Below are 23,340 nucleotides of genomic sequence, written 5' to 3'. Positions count from 1 at the left end.
GTCACAATATTTATATATATATTGGTCCAATACCTAACAATTCCTGGAAACATTCTTTATACTTTCATTTTTTATTCGAAATATTCCCTATTGGATCTAAGTGTTTTCTTTACATGTGGACGGGCTTCATGGTGGTTTTGTGTGATCCCAGTCACTACCTAATGAGTTCATTTGTTTCCACTGGATTTTGGACCCCCGAATTGTGCAATGTCTGGAATCAGCTCCAGGCCTGGCTATGATGCCTCTCTCTTTGCGAAGGGTGTATTGACTTCATGAAGGTCACTACCTAATGAGATCCTTTGTGTCCTCTGGATTTTGAACCCCCGAAGTGTGCAATGACTGAAATCAGAACCAGGCCTGGCTATGATGCCTCCCTCTTTGTGAAGGGGTTGTCACAGAGAAGGTGGAGCACTGCAATTTTGCATACGTCTTTAAGAAACATGGGGCTCAATCTTGAGATCAAAAAATCCATAAGCTATTGCTGAACCTACATCCATCATAAATGTCCTCTAACTTTTCTTTCTGGATGTTTGCTAATTAACTCTCCTCGGTGATGATCAGTATGGATTCACCCTCACCTTGAAACTGCAATAATTAACATATTTAAGAAGTTGTTCATACTCAGTGTTCTAGGTCTTGCTCAAACTACCCACAGCTGGAGAGAATTATTTTTCTTCAGCACTTCAAGAATCAATGGACACTGGAGAGCTGAAATTGAGTTTGTTGGATTCATTTATTTTCATTCACACCTACCAGAACAGTCTTGAATATTAATGTGGGGTGCTTCATAGATCAAAACCGTGATCAATACTACTCAACACGTATGTGGCCTCATTGGTTCTTATCTTTGGCAGATGTTAATTCAGATACCAGATGTTTGCAGAGTACAGGGAATAGGTCAGTAAAGTAAATCATGCATATCAGTCGTTGCAGCCGAGGTGGCTGTGGTTTGTCGTCTCAAAGATAACACACTTAACCCTGATCCACAAAAGCCCACTTCCCTAATGTGGAGCTGTCTGTGCTCCCTCTACTCATCAATCACTCATACAGAACAATACTATCTTAAGGGTTTTATTTGAAGTAGTTTTATTCTTTGTTTCTCATGCAACTACGGTAGATGAAAGAGTTGTCCATGTTTATATCAGTCCTCAAGAAATTCTTCTTCTGCTTTTTGCAAAACAAAGGTCCATTTTTAGACCAGTTGTTTCTGCGTTGTCCAATGCAACAACATTAAATTGGAGCTCCACCCAAAAACACAAACTAAACTTCACAGTGGTCGTAACATTTTATTTCAGCTTGTTTTCAGCCGGAATTTTGGTGTAGAGAAATTCATGTACTTCTGCCAACTAAGAGACCAACTCTCAATCCCAGGGGATCATAATGCTAAGGCAGAACTGTCTCTTTGTCCCACCCCAAAATGTAGGCAGTCCGAACCAGATTTCCCACCCTCACCAAGTGACACAGACAGTATCCAGAAGTAAGCAGTTTCCAGTGTGGGCCTCTGGTTTGAGGCCCAGATGTATGGTACAATTGTGAGGAATTAGTTAATGTAATGTTATTTTATGTTTATTTAATGTTATTTCTATAGCAGATTCCAACTGGGATTCTTATTGATCGGAGGTCAAGTGGCCCGTTGATTTTGTATTGGGGTTTGTTTCATTTCATTTAGATGCAAGTCATCTTGAAGAGTGGTTGGTAAGGTGATTTGTTGTTTACTGATGGAATGAGGCATCACTAGAACAACCCGACGTCGACTGATTTTATGAAAAATTATAGAGACTGCATCATTTCATGGAGATGCCTCTTAGGCCCCTACTTGTTATAGTAATTTATAACCATTTTAGTTTCCACTTATACCATGTCTACTTTTATGCCAAAGTGCGTAGGCCCTCATTCGAAGTGGTCATTTAATTCCAATGGGACTGGAATCGGATTTTCCCCATCCATTGAGTCATTGGTATCCCTCTTACTTCTAACTCCAGGAGTGGATAAATAGAATCAATTTCCAAGGTCACTTGTAATGAGCTCTCCAGATTTATTTTACCTATATTAATATTAAAATCAATCTGCAGCCTTTAATTTCACACCAGATTTTGTTTTAATTCCGCATTATTTGTTTTTACCAAAGCCGACCGATAAATGTATTTCATTTCAGGATGTGGGGATTTTGTAGATCACTTTCTTCCCTCCTCTCCTTCTGCTACTGCGCTCCACCCTCAAATTTCTCGAAATTGCCTGGAATGTTCGCACATCCTGAAAAGAACAGGTCTGGCGGCCTGGTCTGCTGAAGCCCTTTCGCTCTGCATTTTGGAATCGCCTATCATTCTGTTTGCTGTTCTATTATGTTCTGTTTTGGTATTGATCGCATGTGTGGACAGAAGTGCTCAGAGAACGTCCAAAATGTATTTTTCAATTTTATAGAGGATTTTATTTATTTTATTTTGTTGGAAAAAAGACTGGATTATATTTTGTAACCACGGATCATTTAATAGAATGCAATATGCGCAGGAGAACTGTACGATTGACTGAGTGCCATCGCATTTGCTCTACTGCAAATCATAACTCAGGCTGTAAAAGCACAAATAAAAAAAAATACTAGACTTAAATCCGCTACTGAATTGCAATGGGAACAAAATTTACATTTTGTTTGGCCCGACAGCATGCTGGAATAGACTATGGATCAAAGTTCATAGATCATCTAGAGCTGCCAATACCACACAAGCAATTTACTTTGTTTACAATAGATTATTAACAACACCCGTTTCGCTAATGAAGTAGAAACACGTGGTACAAGACAAATGTTGGCCATGTGGTTTACAACACTGTGATTTAAAGCATATGTTATTTATTTGTCCACATACATCTAGATTTTGGACATATGTTTAGTAACAGATTCGTATGATTTGTAATGCTAATATTCCTCATACATCACCTAATACATTTCTAAGTTGTATTTCCCCTGACTGGGACATTTTACCTCATACTGCCAGGTTAACAGATCTTTTGCTTGCTGTGGAATTTCATTAAACTACTTTGAATGGGAAAGATGCTATAAATCTTACTTTTAAGGTTTAGGGTTCCACAGTTTGGTTTCATCATAGATTGGATGAATCGTAGATTAACCCTATTGCTTTAGTTATTAAACAATAGCAAATGTGGTTACCTTTACTTAGGATCTGGGCAATAAATTCCGCTTCACCAGCGGAATTGGCACAATTTTGACATTACACTTGTAAGGCGGAGTTCCAGACAAATTCTTCCAACTGCCGCGTGACAGAGTTTTTTCTCACAAGCTACTTGCCAGTGATAAGCGTGAGCAAGAATTTGCATCCCCTAGTGTAGCTTCTGTGCTAGTTGGGCATCAAGTGAGATTGTCGCACTGAGAATGGTTGCAGCTGTTCACTGTGAGAAAGCTGCGACTTTAGTAGAAGATGTACTAGAGCGGCAGCAAAATCAGCTTGAGCAGCAGCATCTTCTGGCACGCTGCATGGTACTGTCTACGCTGATTTCTTCAACGTGGAATGAGCTCTCTGCACTAAAAATCAGTATGAGCAGTGCTATGTCCAGATTTCTGCCTGCTAGCAGAACTCTGAGTTCTATCCACCCTTACCTTGAACGACATTCCTTAACAAATCTAGCTTTCTTAAGAAATCTATAGATATATCAGTTAGAATGTTACAAAACCTCCTTCATTATTCTTTTAATTATTTCATGATCCTATTGTTTTGATCATTATTCCTTACAATATGTCGTTATTTGTAAATGAATTTGGTATAGTTGAATAATAATTTCAGGGTTTTCTTTAATTATGTATTTACTATGTGATTTTAAATTCTGTTTTTTTATTTTATTTTTCTAACTCTTTTTACTTTGGTTCCTATTTGCTGTGCTTTTATTGAATTGCTTCTTTTTTCTATCAACATTGCATTCAATATTAGTCTCGCATTGCTCCTGGTATGCTTACTCTTAGAAATGGGGTCTCTAGTTGGCAGAGGTATACACCCTTGTCCAAATAGGGACCACAATCCTAGTCAGGGAAAGTTACACAAAATCCAAATTATCCTGTGACCACCCTTGGTAGCTTAGCACTGAGTAATCAGGCTTAACTTAGAAGGCAATGTGTAAAGTATTTTTGCAATAAATCATAGAGTAACACAGTGACAACACCACAAAAATACACCACACAGGTTTAGAAAAATGTAGGATATTTATCTGGTTAAAATAAGGTAAAAACGATAAAGATTCAATAAGCACAAGTTGAGATATCATTTTTGCAACCCTTATAAGAGTCTTAAATCTTAGAAATCAACAGTTGTCTCTTGATTACACAAAGGACCTGGTTTGCATCAAAAATAACACACACTGAGTCCTCAGAGGAGGTGATGAGTGGAACAAAAAAGGTGTGCTTCATTTCTTTTCATGCTGTAAGGGGCCCGCATCGTTTTACGGCGCAAAGTCTTGGTTCCTCACTTGAATGCAGGGATCTTTTTGACACCGAGGGGCGATACGGGGAAATCCTGGGCGTGCTGGAAGAAGTCACAGGCGTTGCATTGATCTGGTATGGCGATGCATCTAATTTTCTGTCGGAAAAGGGGAGTTTAAGGCTTGGCAAGTACCTTTAAATAGCAAGTCGAAATGTGGCAGTGAAACTGCACACACAGGCCATGCAATGGCAGGCCTGCGACATGGTTAAGGGGCTACTTTTATGAGTGGCACAATCAGTGCTGCAGGCCCACTAGTAGCATTTAATTTACCGGCCCTGGGCACATGTAGTGCACTTTACTAGGGACTTACAAGTAAACCAAATATGCCAATGGGGAATGAACCAATGTTACCATGTTTAAGGGAGTGGCATATGCCCTTTAGCACTGGTTAGCCGTGGTAAAGTGCGCAGATCCCCAAAACAAGCAAAAACAGTGTCAGGAAAGTGGAGGAAGGCAGGCAAAAAGTTTGGGGATGACCACCCTAAGGATGTCAGGTCTAACGCTTACTTATAACATTTTTCTTCAGCAGTATATGATAGATAGCGTTGGTTCCTCCACTAAGGCAGAGGAGTCTTGCCCCACTGCTTTATACAGTGGGCGGAAGGGAAAAATAAAATGGCGTTACGTTATCATAAGTTTATTCTTTTTATTTTTTCTCGGTGAGCCAGTTTTGGGCGGGGCTGGAGGAGGAGGAGGGCTGGAGGCAGAGTGGTAAGTGCACAAAAGCGTTCGGCCGTCCAAACAGTCATGCACACTTTGCATTTCTCCACCCGGCTGTATTGAACAGCCGGGAGGAGAAAGTGCACAGGGTCCTACTCCCAATCTGAGCACCGAAGCAGGGCACTCAGACCAATCATGATGCTGCTGTCGTGCTATTGACAGCAGCGTCGTGATTGGAAGGGAGTGTGGAAACCTTGTGCTTCCCGGAGTCCAAGGAGGACAGAGTGAGAGACAGAACCATCTCTCCCAACATAGAAGTACGTTTTTTTAATTTTTTTTACTACCCCCCCCACTCCCCCATTGACAAGTGGCCACCACTGATAGATAATATTATTGTTTCATTATATTATATCATATTATCTTTATTGATATTTTCATAAAAAGCATATTTAAAGTAAAAGTAAAATTATACCTCACATGTTCTACATTTAAGGTTTCTCACTTCAGTAATGTCTTTAGTAAGAAAGAATGAAGTTTACAGATCATTTCCCAACAAACACATTTTCTTATTTTTAGTATGAAACATGCCTGTGTCAGCTGTCAGGAAACCGTCAAAGGATAATGTACCTGGTGCAGCTTTTATGGTCAGATAGGTTTATGCGTTTCCAGGCCATCCTGTCCTGAAAGAAGTCTTGAGTGAGCAGTGTACCTTTTTCTTATAGGCATTGATGTGATGCGCTGTGTCAGAGAAATACTGCTGGCCCAACATGATTCCTTTCAGAACTGCCTCCATAACATTTGGATTTTTGTCAAATAAATTGGGAAATTACTCATGAGTGAATCTTGGCTGGAAAATGCTCTCCTATGGGGTTAGGGTTAATAATAAAAAGCTTTCCATGGCTGAAAAAGTCTCCTAATCCAGCCCTTTTTCAAACATTTCTGAGCAAGAGCCAAGGGTTCCCAAGCCCAAACACTACTTTGACTGTCTCAATTACTTCTCTTCATCCCCCGTCTTGGATCAGGCAGGGGTTGTGGCAGAGCCAGCATTTGGTGAATGAGGAACATATAAAGTACCTTAAATAAATCTGAAGTTTTCACACAGCGGTGAATGTGTCTGTAAATGCACCATGACAACGAAAGCATGCCCAAATGCCTCAAGTATGACTAAGCACTCAAAAGGACAACTTATTCAACCCTAATTTCCACGCGGTGCCTCCTATACAGATATTGAAATTGTAAATATTTTTTCCTATAGGATGTGGCCGACATAATTGTGCTGTGCAGGCATGAATGTTTTTCATCTCATTTTGGATTCTGGGAGAATGTAACAGCAGGACACAGGCTGGCCGAATCAAATCATGGGAGCCAACAACTCCAGCAAAGTACCAGTGTTTGACGAAAATGAAGACGGTAAGAAAGCATCGTTTTTTATAATGAATACCTTCAAAATGACGACCAAGCACAAATGTATTTTTTGGAAACATGATTAAAAGTTAATTCAGTTTCTTACACGTGGAAATAACAGCGAGACAATGAAATTAAGCATATTGAACAATTAAGCATATTTCCAATCGATGCTCAAATGATTGATACGTTTTTTGTACCTAGCGTAAACGTAGGATAGAAAAAAATGAGTTATAGATATACTAAATGTTTTTTTAATTGAAAATAATCTAATGGCATTAATTTCACTGAGAAGCTTAAGCATATGAAATAAGCTCATTCTAATTCCACAGAATCCATGAGGATATGTGTAGTCAAACTGGAACACAATGCAACTTCACAAGCGACAGACATCTACAGTAAAACACATACATCCAGCGAGTGTAAATGCATTCACCAGGTGTCCACTATCCACATGCACTTAAAAATGATATGAGGCTTTAGAGAAAATGTCACCATCACAATTGAAAAATATACATCTATATGCACATGCATTAATACATACGTGGTTGTCATTTGGAACCCTCAAAATGCATTGCACAATCTCCAGACAAGGGGTTCCATTTTACCAGCCCTTTTAAGGCTCAGTCTGGGTCAGAAGGGTTAATGGTCATGAGGATGAAAGAAGTCGGTTTTAAGAGTTTTCCTGAGAGATGAGAGAAGTGGGCTGTTCCTTTTGTGGATAGGGTGGTTGCTCCACGGTTCACATAATTGAACACAGAATCGTCTGAACCCATATTAATGTATTTGGATATTGTGAGCTTTAACATATAGGTCAATGCAAGGTTGCATCGGGGTATCTGTTTTCTTATGTATGCCAGGACCTGGAGAAAAGGGCTATATGATTCGATCCTGATATCTGAAGAACAATACATAGAGGATCATTCTAGCTCTCACCAAGATATGTGATGCTCTTATCCTTTGGCTACTGGATTGCTTTTTGAGAGTCTAAATGATTCTTCATGAAGACATTTGTATTGGTATTCAGGACAACTGGAACAGTAGTATATAGTCAAGACTGGCACTGGACGAGGGCCTACAACATCAGTTTAGAGTTCTGGTGTGAGATAAGGCTGCCTTCTATTAAACAGTCATCTTCAAAAGAGAGACCCCCTGACTTAATTTACAAGCCACATTTGTATTTTAGTCCAGGTAGACATATTTTAAGCATTATATTTAGAACAGCAAGTCGATTTGTTATTAATCAATAGAAGCTGCATAGCAACAAAATGGGAGGGACAGTAGAAGGAGCACCCGAGGAACAACAAGATCCCATTCATTAAAGTGACTAGGTCTGCTAAGTGCCAGAGTAGGCAGTCCCCTCCGTTTATTGGCCTCTTTACCCATTTGGAAAGGAGAAAGTTGTTCACAAAATTGTTGACGGAAAAGTGCACAAAATCCAAAATTTGAATGTGTGGCTGCCAAATTAGTGCACTAGGTGAGCACGTTCGCCTAGTGGATGAGATCTTGTAGAACAAGGCAGGATACGGATAATGAAGATGTTAGAAATGGGGTTTCTTGTTCACTAGGGTTTGCACCTAAGCCAAGCAGAACCCACCCACTCTAGTCAGGGCAAGGGAGTTACTCACCCATGATAACCCCTGCTCACCTCCTTGGGAGCTTGGCACGAGCAGTCAGGCTTATCCCAGAGGTCACCTATAAAGCGTTTGCACAACACACACAACACATGTGAGACAGTAAATACACCACAAAGGAAACACAACAACAAAATATATAAAAATAAACTGTATTGCATAACATAACATATCATTAGATCCAACACAATATGTATCAGTAATACCTTGCTACATAAGCAGTTGTCAGAACATCACACAGGTTACTAGTACTCTGCGAAAGCAAGCAGTAGTCAGGTAAACCCATAAGTTACTACTATTCTGCAACATAAGAAGAAGTCAGGTCATCCTTATCACTGAAAATGCACATATCCTAATAAACACCCTATCATGAAGGTCAGGACATCATGACTGCAACTAAGGGATATCCTCATCCTTGGCATAGGTCATAAAGAGGACATAATGAAAAAACATGTTAGTAGGCATATCTCCCAGTTCCTGAAACAGTAGTGGCACTCTTGTCAGAAGAGATTCGCCTTACTTCAATCCTGGGGCACAGACAGGTGGCACGAAACACAGAAAAAGTCATTGATCCCCAGAAAAGTGTAGGGCCCATCACTCCTGGGCTCCTAATAGGGGCTGTACAGTAGTATTTATGTTTGCCGTGGGCTGCAGAGACACCTGCACCCCTACTATAAGTTATACAATAACCAGGGACACTCTCTTCCCAATCTAGGAGCTCCTGCGCTCCAATTACAATAATTATAGTGTAGTAATGGCACAGAATGGACGTGGCCTATGTCTAGGGACCCCTTCCCGTCCTGCTGGCTAAGTCACACAGGCCCCTGGAAGTATGTCCCCACCAGGATGGGCACACACGGTAAAGAATGGAGGGGGAGGACTCCCCACTTGGTGCTCCGGCTGGACTTCTGGCTCGGTCCCCACAATCTAATCCTGTGAGCAAGGCAACCCTAGTGTCCACACGCTGCAGAGGGTAAGAAGAGGGTGGCCTGGAAGCCACCCGCATGTGTGCAGTGCGACTGCTTCGGCTTCCTTACTCAGAGTGGTGTCTCCTGAGGCAGCCCGCCAGGAACCCTCCTCACAATGCGTTACCCGGGGCAGCCTCTCGCAAGGTGGCCGCACGTCCACGACTCTGTTTGTTCGGCCCCATTCACGGTGGTGAGGATCCCCAGAGGCCAAGGGGGCTTTGGTGCCCTGGGGACACTTCTTAAAGTGCTCGTCTGTGCTTCACAAGGGAGCTCCTCGCGGCCCCTCCTGTGAGAGTAGAGGGAGGGGGAGCCTCATCCACTGAGGCACAGCCCACTTCCTTATGCTCGGATCAGCAGAGATTAATGTTGGCAGCGTCTCCACGTGCTTTAAAGAAAAAGCGGGCAGTGTGCTCCTCATGTTCTGAAGAGACAAGGGAATAAAACGCTCTTCATGCTCTAGTGTCTACAAAGGGCCAAAGAGCTGGGAACAGAGATCCTCATACTCTGGGCTCCCTGGGAGGCACAAAGGCGGCACAGAGGGGCAGATAGGCCAGCACACACAACAAGAAATTCAGGTGGCAGTTTCTTCTAACTGCCCCAGAAACTTGGCAAACCAGAGTCAGGGGAAAGGCTGGCAGCAGGACAACATATAGAAAAGCAATCCAGATGAGTCCTTTAGGCCACCCAGCAGCTACTAGGCAGTAGGTCAACAAAAGAAGAGCTGTCCAGATGAGTGCTTTGTGTAGTCAGGCAGCCCCTCCAGCAGATGTTTGGTCCAAATTCCAAAAGTACTTTCAAAATGTGGGGGAAACCCCTCTGTACTTATACTCATTTTGCACAGTCTTCACAAAAGTGGGATAAGGGGTTTCAACCAGTCCTAACTGGTTCTAGGAGTGTCCCCTCTCTCCTCCAGCACAGGCTGCAGACAACAGTGGGGGGTAAACGAGTCCTTTATGTGAGGCCATGGCACAGCCTTTTCAAATGCAGGTGTGCCTTGCCTCTCTCTCTGTCAGCCCAGGAAGGCCATTCAGTATGCAGGTGCACCTCTGTGACACTTCCACCCTCCCTTTGTACAGGCTGTCTAAAAAGCATGCACAAAGCCCAGCTGTCACTCAGATGTGGATTGGAGTCAAGCTGCAAAACACCAGAGTCATATGCACAGAGATGTGCTCTCTTTCTAAAAGTAGCATTTCTATAATGGTAATAAAAAATCCACCTACACCAGTAAGCAGCATTTCCCGTTACCATTACAACCATACCAAACATGCCTACGCCATCCCGCATAGGTCAGACAATACCACTTAAGCATATGTTAGGGCGTTTCCAAATGTAGTCCAATGACGGAGGCAGCACTCACAGTAGTGAGACACTAGAAAGGCTGTTTGTCACTACCAGAACATGTAGTACATAAGTACATATGCCCTACATTTCACATACACAGCACCCTGCCCAGAGGGCTAGCTAGGGCCTACTTTAGGGGTAACTTATATGTAGTAAAGGGGGAGTTTCAGGCCTGGTGAGTAAAGTTAGATGCCAGGTCCCTGTGGCAGTAAACTCTGAATGCAGGCTCTGCGGTTTTGGGGCTGAGACAGGTTTGAAAGGCTACTTCTGTGGGTGGTGCACGCTGCGCTGCAGTCCCACTAGTAGCATTTAATTTACAGTCCCTAGTTATACCTATATGCCTGTACAATGAACTTACAGGTAAAGTAAATGTGCCAATCAGGTGTAAGACAATCATACCAGGTTTAGAAGGGGAAAAGTCCAGAACAACGACCCCTGAACCACAACAAAGTTGTTAACGCAAGCGGAAGCACGCTTGCGTTAACGACGACTCCCTTTTTCTCTGCCTTAACCACGCATGTGCTGAACAATGCACATGCGGGGATAAGGTAGAGAAAAAGGGAGTCAGCATCAGGAGAGGACACGGTCAGGTAAGTGGCGCTGGGGATAGTTTTGTTTTTATGGCGGAGCTGGGGGGGGATCGGGGGCAATTTTGTAATTAGGGCAGGTGGAGGGCGTTGGGTTTTTAGAGGCTGGGTTGGGGGTCGGGGTAATTTTGTTTTTAGGGGTGGGTGTGGGGGGATTGAGGTAATTTTGTATTTAGGGTGGATTGAGGGCGGGTTTTTAAAGGTGGGATGGGGGGGCCGGGTTAATTTTGTATTTACGACAGGTGGGGGTGGGTCTGGTTTTAAGGGGTAGGGGGGTCAGAGTAATTTTGTATTTAGGGCGGGTGGGGGGGTCGGGTTTTTAGGGGTGGGGGTCAGGGTAACTTTGTTTTTAGGGGCGGGGTGGGGCCGGGGTAGCAAGCGGTCAGGTAAGTGGGGCTGGGAGAGGGCTGGGGTCAGTTTTTAGGGGTGGGGTAGTTTTTAGGGGTGGGGGTGGTTGGGTTATTTTATTTAAGGGGGGTGGGGGATCAGGATAGTTTTGTTTTTAGGGCAGGGGTGGGGGGTCATGGAACTATGTTTTTTTAGCACAGTAGGGGTATATTTTTTATATAGGGTGAGTGGGGGCAGGTTTTTAGGGGCTGGTGGGGGGTGGGGTGATTTTGTATTTAGAGTGTGTGGGGGGTTGAGTTTTTAGGGGCGAAGGTGGGGGGTCGGGGTAGTTTTGTTTTTAGGGGTGGGGTAGTTTTATTTTTGGGGGTGGGGGTCAGTTGTTTATAGGGCAGGTGGGGGTTGGGGTACGTTTTAGGGCTCAGGGTGGGGGGTATCGAGTAGTTTTTTGGGGTGACTGGTGGTTCGGTGTCAGGTGGGTGGGGGATCGCAGGTGATTTTATTTTGTGCCAGGGGGTCGGGTAGTTTTATATTTAGGGCAGGGTGGGAGGTTGGGTAATTTTGTTTTTAGGGGCAGGATAGTTTTGCTTTTGGGGTGGGGGTCAGTTGTTATTAGAGCGGGTGGGGAGGTCGGGTAGGTTTAAGAGCTCAGGGTGGGTGGGGGTATCAGGGTAGTTTTTAGGGGTGGGTGCGGGTCAGTGTAGTTTTATTTTACGACGAGTGGGGATGTCGGCTAGTTGTATTTTTAGGGCGGGTGGGGTGGTCGGGGTAGTTGTGTTTATAGTGCAGGTGGGGGGCTGGCATGCGAAAACCACGCATACCGTTCCAGACGTGCCTTTACTAGGCATGCCTTTACAATGAGAAAACGTTGTAAAGGCATACGTGGTAAAGGCGGTCATGGTTGGTGCATGCGTTGTTCCATCATACATCCATTTAGAAGGGAGAGAATATGCACCTTACCATTGATCAGCAGTGGTAAAGTGCCCACAGTCCTAACGTCAACAAAAAGGGTCTGTAAAAATAGGAGGAGGAAGGCAAAACTTTGGGGATGACCCTGTAAAAAGGGCCAGGTCCAGTAGAAGAGAAGGAGTCTTACTGGCTGTGAATGATGTATGTTTCAATACAGACTCCAATAGTAGGGAGATAATATTCAAAACACATGGTAGTTACCATGATGTACAGGAACTGAGGCAACAACTACCTATTCAACTGGGGAACCATTTGTCTGGTCACATGTGACTTTGTCACTGTTTGTGCTTGTTTTGAATCTTCTACTAAACAAACCATGTGGCGTCCCTATATTTCCATGAGGCAGTGGCCAACAATAAATCTTCCTTCATTCTTTATTTAGATATTTTCAGTTATACTTCCGGATCTAGCATCAAGATCATTACTTCTGTCACTTTTTTCTCTCCTTTATTGGCTCTGTATTCTCGAATCTTTAACAGAACCACCCATACCTTATATTTGTTCTCAGTTATTATAGTGTCATGATTCCCTCTGGCATTTCCTAGCTGTTGTTAGGCTCAAGGGTCATTTCTGTGGATACACTCATTTTGCCTTACCTTGTCTGTCTGTTGAATTCTCTGTGTTTTGGGACTGTCCTGATTGTATACAAAACTGTAATAGTTACTAGAACATTGGAATATTGGGAGCTCCACTGAAGACAATGATGTGGTTCAGGGCTAATAATGTCTAGTATAAGCTTTCTGCTCTAACATTCCAATGTATGTCTTTATGTTTCTCCCTTTTTAAATTAAAACATTCTATCCTCAGTGGGTGGAATGATCTAATAGCCTTTTAATCCTTCTGCCTTATAACACAGGTTCAGGGCCTTTAACAATCAGTATAATCCTTGACAGTGGGCTGGAAAGCTATATTAATTTATTAAAACCAAGCTCTACATTTATGCTTCTGCTCTACTGACTACTTTCCTATTTCACTCCTTCTTTCCACATCAACATAGTTAGAACACATTTCCTGTACTTAATTATATTATTTTCATCATATTTATAGCCATTCATCTATTGTTTAATATAGCTATATAGCCTGCCGCAGCAGGCTATAACCACCATTAAAGGCCCACTCCAGCTTTAAAGACCTGAGACAAAGGCGAAGGCCTTTAACAAGGGAGCAGGACTTTAATGTGGTATACCCCAATTAAGATGGGCTATACGACTATTAGAACATTCTGCCACTAGAGGGGGAAATGTTCTGATAAATAAAACAAAGGCCTCACTGGGCCCGAGGTGACTGAAATCCCTTCGGACTCAGTGAGGCCTTTGTTTATGGCAACAGCTGTGAACAACAACATTGGAATGTTGGAGCTCTGGGCTTCTATCAGCCATTAGAAGCCCAGGAGCACTCCATTGTTTTCAATGGAGCTCACAACATTCCGTTGTACTAATTTGTCATCCATCATGGTCAGTCAACAGAAAGAGCTTTGCTCACAGTTGCTCTTCTTATGCTTTCATATTTCTCACCAACACATTTCTTATGCTCTTAATCTTTGGAATTACTGTCAGTTTTTGACATTTGATTACGCCACTCTTCACATTTCAATTTCGGTATTTGATCAACACGGAGGCAAGGTTGCTCATATCTCACACCCACATTCTCTGTCTCTTGGACTCTGTCACCAAACAATTCAATAGACTTGGTGCCTTCAGGAATCTGCCAGCTTAGCCAGATCTATGGTATAGCTTAGAACCTTTTAGTATTTCACATATTTAATTATAATTCAATATGATGATCTTTCATTCCCTTTAACTTTTATCTCTTTCTTTGCTGACCTCATGTATCTTTGCCTATTCCTTTCTTTCTTTCAAGATGCCACCTAGTATTTATTGGTATACTAAGTATGGTTAGCCCAACAAATCTGCAGGTAGTTCTGAAAAGGAGATACTTGAACACTTATAAAGCCATCCGTTTTTGCAGTATCTTTGCTTTCAACAGATGCTACTGTTAACACGTCCCTTTATGATTAATTTACTCTCTTTGGGACTCGTTTTAGGCCAATGAATCTTTTGACCCTGATTGAAGACACCTTAGGACGAGATAGCTAATCAACATGTCAATCAATATGTCAATAATGTCATCAAAGTTCACAGTAATACGACAATTCAGATTAATCAAAGACATTTAATATAACTCAAAACCACCATGACCTTTCAGTCATGAATAACCACACCAATTTAGTACGATTTTGTTACGTTTTTATTTTTTTTAACACAAGCTTTATTCGATAAATGGATCATCAAAGCGAATATACAATAAAAAATTAAATCAGAAAGGTATAAAATGCAATTCAATAAAACCCATACAAGCGATACACAATAAAAACTACAGAGCCCCCGTTACAACATTAAAAAGGAAAGAAAAGAGAAAAAAAAAAAGAAAGACTTATCCACTTATATTTAAAACACATTGCTGATAACAGAGTTGCGTATGCGCCATGCTGCTAGCAAGTACTTGCTAACAGCATGTATTAAAACCGTAGAATGATGACTATTTAAGATCCTCAGAGCAGAGGCGCAGTCTCTAATTCCCAATTCCCGGCAAATGTTACGGATCCACTTTGACCTGGGAGAAGAATAGGCGGAGCAAAAAAACATAAAATGTTCGACTGTTTCAGATGTTGTGCCACATACGGGACATATATCAGTTACTGTTTTTGTACCCCATCTACACATCAAAGACTTAAGCGGCAACGACCCAAAGCGGAATCTGGCATATAGACTTTTGCCTAAGATATCGGGTATAGTGTCTAGATATGATTCAAATTGCGGGTACCACTTAAGATCTATAAAAAGATTTGTTAAACAGCCGTGGGATCTGCGAGTGATGTAATCATTCCATACATAGGACCAGTATACGCGCTTCAACACTTTGGAGTGGGCTTTCTCAAGTTTGTGGGGTTTTTCCCAAAAATCTCAGAGGCCCAGGTTGCTAAACCATCTGGATACATGTTTTACCCAGGGAATAGATGTTGAATTGGGGCGCTTTAGCAGATCTAAAAGTGAGGTCTTGTAAACATCCAGTTCTGGTACGGTCTATAGCCTTACCCAATATAGAAGTGGTCTTAAAATAATTAGGTCGGCTATCCGTCTCAGGCCCAGATCTAAAAACAATGGAATCAGCGGAGTGCTTGGAGGGCAGGCACATAGAGCCCTCGCAAAGCTATTCTCTCCAATAGTTAACATATTGCAGTCAGAAAAGCCCCAGAACCTCTGCTCCGTAAACAGCAGCTCCCTGTGCTCTGGAAATATAGATCTTGATTGCCAGGGAGACAGTTTTTACCGTCGTACCCCGAAAAAAACGCAGGATAGGTGCTGCGTCGTGTTGCACGTGGCCAGCACTTTTATTGACCTGTTCTGCCCATTGCAAATTATCGGTGATCCTCACACCCAAATAATCAATGGAGCAGACCTTGTCCAAGGGATCGCCTTGTAAGCTGATAGTACATTTCTTCCGCACACCAAAGCGGAGTGCCATTAACTTAGTTTTCTTGTGATTCAACTCTAGGCCATAGTCATGGCAAAAGGAATTAAATCTATTAATAAGAATTTGTAGGCCCATGGGGGATTTGGAGATGAGAAGGGAGTCATCTGCAAAAAGAAGAATCGGGATTTTCTGAGCGCACAGGGTGGGAGCATCATTCTGGCATGCCATTAAAACCTGTACCACCTCATTAATAAAAATAGAAAATAAAAACGGTGCCAGCACACAACCCTGGCGAACACCCCTATTTATGGGGATTTTGTCTGTTAGTTCGCCTAGGTTGCCCCATCTCACTTGCGCATATGTGTCTTCATGCAGTCTCTTCAAAAGTTGGATTATGTTAGCTGGAGTCCCTATTCTGTGTAGCACCTCCCATAACTTCTGCCTTGGAACCAGGTCAAAGGCTGATCTCAAATCAACAAAGGCAATATATAAAGGTTGTTTTGCAAGAGCTGTATATTTCCAGTACAGCACGGCGAGCCTAACGACCTGATCCACTGTACTGATCCTAGATCAAAACCCTGCTTGGAGGGGAGAAAGGATCTGATGATCCGTGGCCCAATTAGTTAGTCTGCCTAGAAGTTGCTTGGCGAAAATCCTTTGAAGATTGTCTATGAGGCTAATCGGCCTATAGTTTGTTGGGAGGTTTGCATTGCCCTTTTCGTGGATGGGATTAATTTCAGCACCCTTCCATGTCATAGGAATCTGCCCCCCTTCAGTGATTTTGTTGGAAAGTGCATTGATGTACCAGGTCCAAACAGCTGGCTCAGATATATAGAGATCCCCCGGAATTTTATATGGACCTGGAGCTTTTCCAGATTTTAGCGAGCGGATAGCCTCGGCAGTTTCTTCAATGGAAAAACGGATGTGACCCTCAAAGATCTGTGGGTCCCCTTCTATGCGAACGAGGCCGGGAGCCACATCCAGGGTAGAGGGAAGATCTTGCCCCATTTCCCGGCTAATGGGGGTCATGGGGGTATCAGTTTTATCATAAAGGCATGAGAAGTGTTAAACCCATTTTTCTGGCTGTATATGGTTTCTTAGGCTAGTTCTACCCTCTTTCCCTCGCTTGCTCAACAATTCCCAAAACAACTTATTATTGTTGGATTGTGTGGCATCCAGCAGCTCCTGCCAAATTGTTTCTTCCCAGGATTTTTTAGCTCGAGAGATGGATTCCTTATAAGTGCGTCTAGCTAGTTGTATCTCCCCGGAGTTCCCTTCCATAATGGCATTTTTTAATCCTGTGTTGGCCCTATAGCAGGATTCATCAAACCATGAATTACTGGCCGAGGTGCCTCCTTGCTGTCTTGCTCCGACCTTCCTGTAAAAGATACTTTGCAGTCTGATGACCATGTTTTCATGTATGGATAAAAGTGGGATATCATTAAAATCACAGTCATAGTATGGGGCCAGATTATCAATAAAACCTAGATAAATCTCACGTAACAAATAAGGATTCGACTGCACCTTCGGCCACCTGACCTTCGTGGACAAATTGTTCAAGATGGGAGTGGGGACCATAGTAACTTGGTTGTTTGAAGTTCTACCAAAGACATCCCCTGATATGGAAAGTAACAAAGGATAATGATCACTTTCACATCTTACATCCACATTCATATCTCTCAACAGGGGCCACAATCTTACGTCCACTAAAAAATAGTCTATCACACTTGTAGATGTGCCTCGTTTGAAAGTGGGTGCAGTATCCAGATCGGAGGGCATACGTCCATTGCAGGCCCTAAGGCCGTGCTTCAAGCAAAGAGAAGCCAGCTGGGTGGCTGCACAAGAGTTAGGACAAAAAAGATCACTGGACAGCTGCGCAATTCCCCATGTTAGATCTTCTTCCTCTGTGAGGCCATTTAATAACACAGAAGGTTCAAATGTGCAATTTACGTCACCAGCTATTATCAGATGAGATGTGGGTTGTAGGGTATCTAAAAAGTCAAGTAACTGATTTCAAATCTGCGATTCTACCCCTCGAGGTACAGATCAAGCATAAACATTGATAAGAATTACATTAAAACTCTGTTGAAACGTAATTTGCAACCCCATAAAATCTGGACAATCAAAATTTAAAATCTTGTATTCACATTGCACATTTTTGTTTAATAACATCAAGAGACCCCCTTTTGCTCGACCTGTCGCCTTTGCAAATGGTTGGGCAACCACATTGAAGGAAAGAAACCCATCTATGAAGATCTTCTCCTCAGCCCATGTTTCTTGAAAGAGGCATATGTCTTAGAAGTTTATATATGAACACAAGTCAGTATCATCTAGTTTCCTCCCAAGGCCGGCTAGGGACCATGTCATTATTGATAAGCCTTTCCTGTCAGAGGCAGCACTTGACTCATTAGTGGTAAATCCTTCGAAATCTGTCAAGAATGGTTCCACTGGATTATCCTCTAGGGTTGCTTCCTGAGCTGTGGCCAGTCATACAGGGTTGATCTGAATAGAATCACCACAACCTAGTTGATCACTTGCAAAATTGCAGCATGAATTACTATCAACTAGAACCTGGCCTCCATCCGCTAATACTGTCTCTATAGTGATACATCCCTTTCTTCGTTCTATAAAAGAGCGGGTACGATCATTAAATGCAATTAGGCTTTCGACCAAAGTTCTGTCGTGGAGCTCAATTGAGATTACATCATGATTCAGCCCTAGGGGGCTCCACCGTTTGACTTTGAGAATATCTGAGCGTATGACCGATAGGCAGTTCCGTTGATGTCGTAGCCAGTGAATAACCTTATTGACTCTCGACTCATGGTCCTCGTAGCAGCTTCGGGACTTGTTTCAGAAAAAGAATGGGGGACCCGAACCCTTGGACATTTGGCAGTGTAACTGAGCCGCAAGGGGCTCTCTGAAAGGGGGTATCACAGGTGGGGTCAGAGGCTAGAGGAGCAAGTGGCCTACTAACATTGAAGGTAACGCGGACCCCCTTACGTGGAAAATTATCAGTCACTTTACACCTCTTAGTTGGCAAGTAGTTTGAGAAATCTGTGGGGCGGCCATTGGGGGCAGGATAGTTTATCGTGTTAGCCCCCTCAATGGATACATTTTTAGTGCCTGATTGCTTTTGTGTAAAATTATCTGCAGGGCATATTGTATTCACATCTGGGCCAACCCTGAATGCCTTTTTCCTTGGGTGGTCGATAACTTGACCCCCTTGTGCGGACCAGGTGGATGAAGTTGAGTCAGATACTATATAACCACCCTTCGCCTCTTCATCTCTTGAGTAGCATTTGCCTCCACACACTGGCTTTTCCTGCAAAACTTTTGCCAATTGCAACACCAGGGACCTGACTTCCTCCACTCTCTGAAGTATAAGGAAGACATTGGGCTCAGTGGAGGGATGCTCCAAAGGAGGAGGATGGATGGGAACGAAGGTACAAGGAGAATTCTCTTTGTTAAGGTCAGCTGTAGGGGGTTCGGGAGCCCTAGATATTTCGTCCTCCTCTGCTAGGACCTCGAGCCGGTTCCTACAGACTATGTTTGGAATCACTTTTACCACGGGGCTCAATGGAATGACTGGAGTAGGTGTACTTCCCTCCACTTCCACTTGATGGGACCGATATCTGGATAAAGGATCAATGGCCATGGTCATTAAACCATTGAAAGGGAAGGGAGTATTGTTATGAATTATTGGTGAAACCACCCTGCTATTAATCAAAACTGGGTTTGGGACTTGATCCTTCATCCTTTTTTAAAAAAAGTCTTGGATCCTCCCATGATGAGCTAAAGCGTTTTTTGGAGGCGGGGCTCCATTGTTGCCCACTGTGCAATTCAAAATCGCCTCCACCTCTTCAAATAACTGGTCAATCTTCTCAAAAGGTTTGTGGGTACTTTCTTTGGTTTTAGTGACTAGTTTAAGAGAGCACTTTTTCAGCTTTTTACGATCAGACAGTGGATCCAGAGGATCAACAGCTTTCCTCTTCCCCATATAGCTGGCGAAGTAGCAGCTACACAATGCCAAACAAGAGTTAAGTAGTTTAAAACTTACGTAGTAAATAAGTCCACGATGTAAAGGGAGTGGGCCCAGCCCAGCCTCAATCGTCCGAAGACGGGCGTAGACAGGCCCGTCTTGGCCCGGTCTTTGCCCAGGTGCACAACCGGGCGCGTCCTGCACGCGTCCCGCGTCCCAAGGGGGGCGTGCCTTTTTGTTGCTGAAGGGAGGGCGGGCCGAGCAGGGAGAAGCGTCCGTGTCCCCCTGGCAACCTGCTGGAAAGATCACCCGCGTCCCGCGTGAGTGCGCCTTTTTGTTGCGGAAGGGAGGGCGGGCTGAGCAGGGAGAAGCGTCCGTGTCCTGCTGGCAACCTGCTGGAAAGATTACCCACGTCCCGCGGGGGGCGCGCCTTTTTGTTGCTGAAGGGAGGGCGGGCCGAGCAGGGAGAAGCGTCCGTGTCCCCCTGGCAACCTGCTGGAAAGATTACCCGCGTCCCACGGGGGCGCACCTTTTTGTTGCTGAAGGGAGGGCGGGCCGAGCAGGGCGAAGCGTCCATGTCCCCCTGGCAATCTGCTGGAAAGATTACCCGCGTCCCGCGGGGGGGCGCGCCTTTTTGTTGCTGAAGGGAGGGCGGGCCGAGCAGGGAGAAGCGTCCGTGTCCACCTGGCAACCTGCTGGAAAGATTACCCGCGTCCCGCGAGGGTGCGCCTTTTTGTTGCTGAAAGGAGGGAGGGCCGAGCAGGGAGAAGCGTCCGTGTCCCCCTGGCAACCTGCTGGAAAGATTACCCGCTTCCCGCGGGGGGTGTGCCTTTTTGTTGCCGAAGGGAGGGCGGGCCGAGCAGGGAGAAGCGTCCGTGTCCCCCTGGCAACCTGCTGGAAAGATCACTTGTTAAGTTTATTCCCTATTGATTACAATTCTACTAGCAAGTTTATTAGTCTCAAAACCAAGAAACACATTAGCATAGTCACAACATGGCAATTCTGATAAGCTTTCATCAAAGCAAGAATCACAAACATTAGAATATAACACGGCGCCAGCATAGGTTATTTTTAGCAGAGTATCATCATAAAGTTATTCAACAAAGCATAGATTCGGTCATTTGTCTATTTGCGTCACTTTAGTGAACCCCTCTGAACTAACCTCGAATTAGCAACAAGAAAACATCTAGCTATGGTCTCTGTCAAAAAAAACAGTTGGTACCTAGAAAGGAAGAGCAAACGGACAATTACAATTTCATTGTCATATAGTTACCCTCCGTATTTGGGTCAGCACTCAGGTTCGGCCTTCGTCTTCAGGACATCAGTTGGTTCGCCATCAGGAATTCAGCAATCGGGCAAAAGGGGGCACTTCCCTCATAAGGAGGTAAAGTGTAAACGGGCAAATTATAAGGCAAGAATGGTTTAAGAACCAAACAGCAAAGTCTCTATGCAGAGTGACAAAGTGTCTGGGTCATAGCAAATCGCATCAGCATCTCCCCTAACTCTCTCTCTCCTATCCCTCCTGTTCTAATTTATTTCCTGGTGTCAAGGGTTTTTATCCCCTTTTCGTTGTACATTCCCGTAGAATTTGGTTGGAAAAGGGGTTGCACCCCACTATCTTTAACCAATTGTCTTTACATTAGCTCATCAAATTTATCACCCCATAACAGTTCTCACGTATTTTACTGGTCCTTATGATTGACGTCTTTAGCGGGTGGAATGTCCAGTATGATTTCATAGTCTTGTGGTCCTTTGCACATCTTCCGTCAGTGGCTCCATTGTCTGTACCGGTTCAGGCGACCTTGTACCTGCTATTGGTCTACAGTGTTGCATTCAGCTAAAATGTTTCTGCAAGCAAGTCGAGTTTCATGAGAACGGATCTACTACAGTTACATTCAGCTTCTAGTTTGGAGGAAAACAAGAGTTCATGTCCTTCAGAAAGTCAGCACACTGCACATTGGAAAAATACATTTAAAATGAGAGTCAGGCAGCTAGGCCTCGACTCATGCTAACTAAAGCCTAATAATTTATTAGCAAAACCTTTACATATACCTATTATTATTAGTGTAAAATCATATCATTATATAACATTTCAACAATATTAGTCAGTTTCATTAGTCCTCGTATATGTTGGCGGCCACTGCCCATGGGCACATTTCAAGCGCACATTTTAGCACAATACATTAATACATTTTCTATGCAGCATTATTACACATTAGTTCATAATCATTTGATGTTAATATTGATTATATAAGCTGCGCTCTCTCAGTCCCTCCTCTGATGACACTTGTCATCACACAAACCTTTCCCTTCTTAACCTTTCACTTTCCGCATTATGCACATTTCAAACATCCTGTCCTTTGTGTGAACTTTCCCAAATTTCAATAAACATTTTCTCCATTTCATTTTCTTCATTTCTTTTGTTTCATTTTGTCACATTTCTTTTGATTCTTTCATTAACTTTACATGATAACCATAATCCCAATAAACATATCAGGACAACCAGTAGACCCCCTAATATTTTTGCGAGAACCCCATTCCAAATATTACTAAACCAATTCCCTACTCTGGTAATTCCTTTCCCAACTTTCTCCCAAACTCCAGGTTCCTTCAGCTCCTTCAAATCTGCACTATCTCTTGTTAGGTTAGTAAGCATACCTCTAATCTTTTTGCTGTAATCTGGTATGAACGCACAACAATGGCGCTCATTAAGCATCTTACAGACTCCGCCACTCTTTGCTAAAAGAATGTCTAAAGCAAGCCGGTTTTGAAGAGTCGTAGCTCTTTCCGATGCAAGTTCAGTATCCATCAGGAGTATATCCCCTGTGAAGTTTGTCAGCATGTTATCCACAATAGTAGACAACTTTTGAATCTTTATGGAGTTTAAGATATCCCCTACTGAAGGAATTATGGCTCCAAATATGTCACCAACGACAGCAGTCTCTGTCTCTCTCTTTTGTCTAGTGTGTTGTAATTCAGACATTTTAGGAATTTGCTTTAAGTCATCAATCTGGTAAATCTTGGGAAATATAATTTCCAAATAACATGTCCCATACCATCCCTTTGGAAGACATTAATAAGCATTAAGTCCACATATATAATAGATCCCAGGCATCGCTGGATCCTGTCCATTTAACATGAATGTCCATTTACTCTGAAACAAAAACACATGCCTGCATTCACTCGTTCCCACAAATAAGACGTCATGCTCAGATTTTGGCCTATATATACAAAGCCTACCTACATGTAATGCATCTATAGCTAACTTGCCCTGTGTCTTTATTGCAGTGTAAGCATAATCATTTGAAAACATGTGTTTTTCTAATCCCTTTTCCAGCCTTTCTTTTAATGCTTTTCGTCCATCATCAGTGGGATCTAAGAAGCTCTTTTCTACAGGTGTTATTAAGCAGGTTAGGTTATTGCGATGCGTATAAGCTGTCCCAAATGTCAGTGTCGGCACAAAGAAACCCCTAACTAATTTTATGCTGTGTTCTT

General features: G+C 43.1%; 1 protein-coding gene across 1 annotated transcript in view; it reads left to right on the top strand.

Annotated features, from left to right (window-relative positions):
• The window catches only part of STK32A (serine/threonine kinase 32A), a 651,463-nt gene that overhangs the window by 13,115 nt on the left and 615,008 nt on the right, over nt 1-23,340 (top strand). Inside the window, exon 2 of the mRNA XM_069244672.1 lies at nt 6,400-6,554. Coding sequence (XP_069100773.1) covers nt 6,503-6,554 — 52 coding nt within the window. The 5' untranslated portion in view covers nt 6,400-6,502. The remainder of the gene's footprint in view (nt 1-6,399; nt 6,555-23,340) is intronic.

The sequence above is a fragment of the Pleurodeles waltl genome, chromosome 7, assembly GCF_031143425.1.
Source record: "Pleurodeles waltl isolate 20211129_DDA chromosome 7, aPleWal1.hap1.20221129, whole genome shotgun sequence".
Classification (NCBI taxonomy): domain Eukaryota; kingdom Metazoa; phylum Chordata; class Amphibia; order Caudata; family Salamandridae; genus Pleurodeles; species Pleurodeles waltl.
This window is presented reverse-complemented; position numbering and strand designations above follow the sequence as displayed.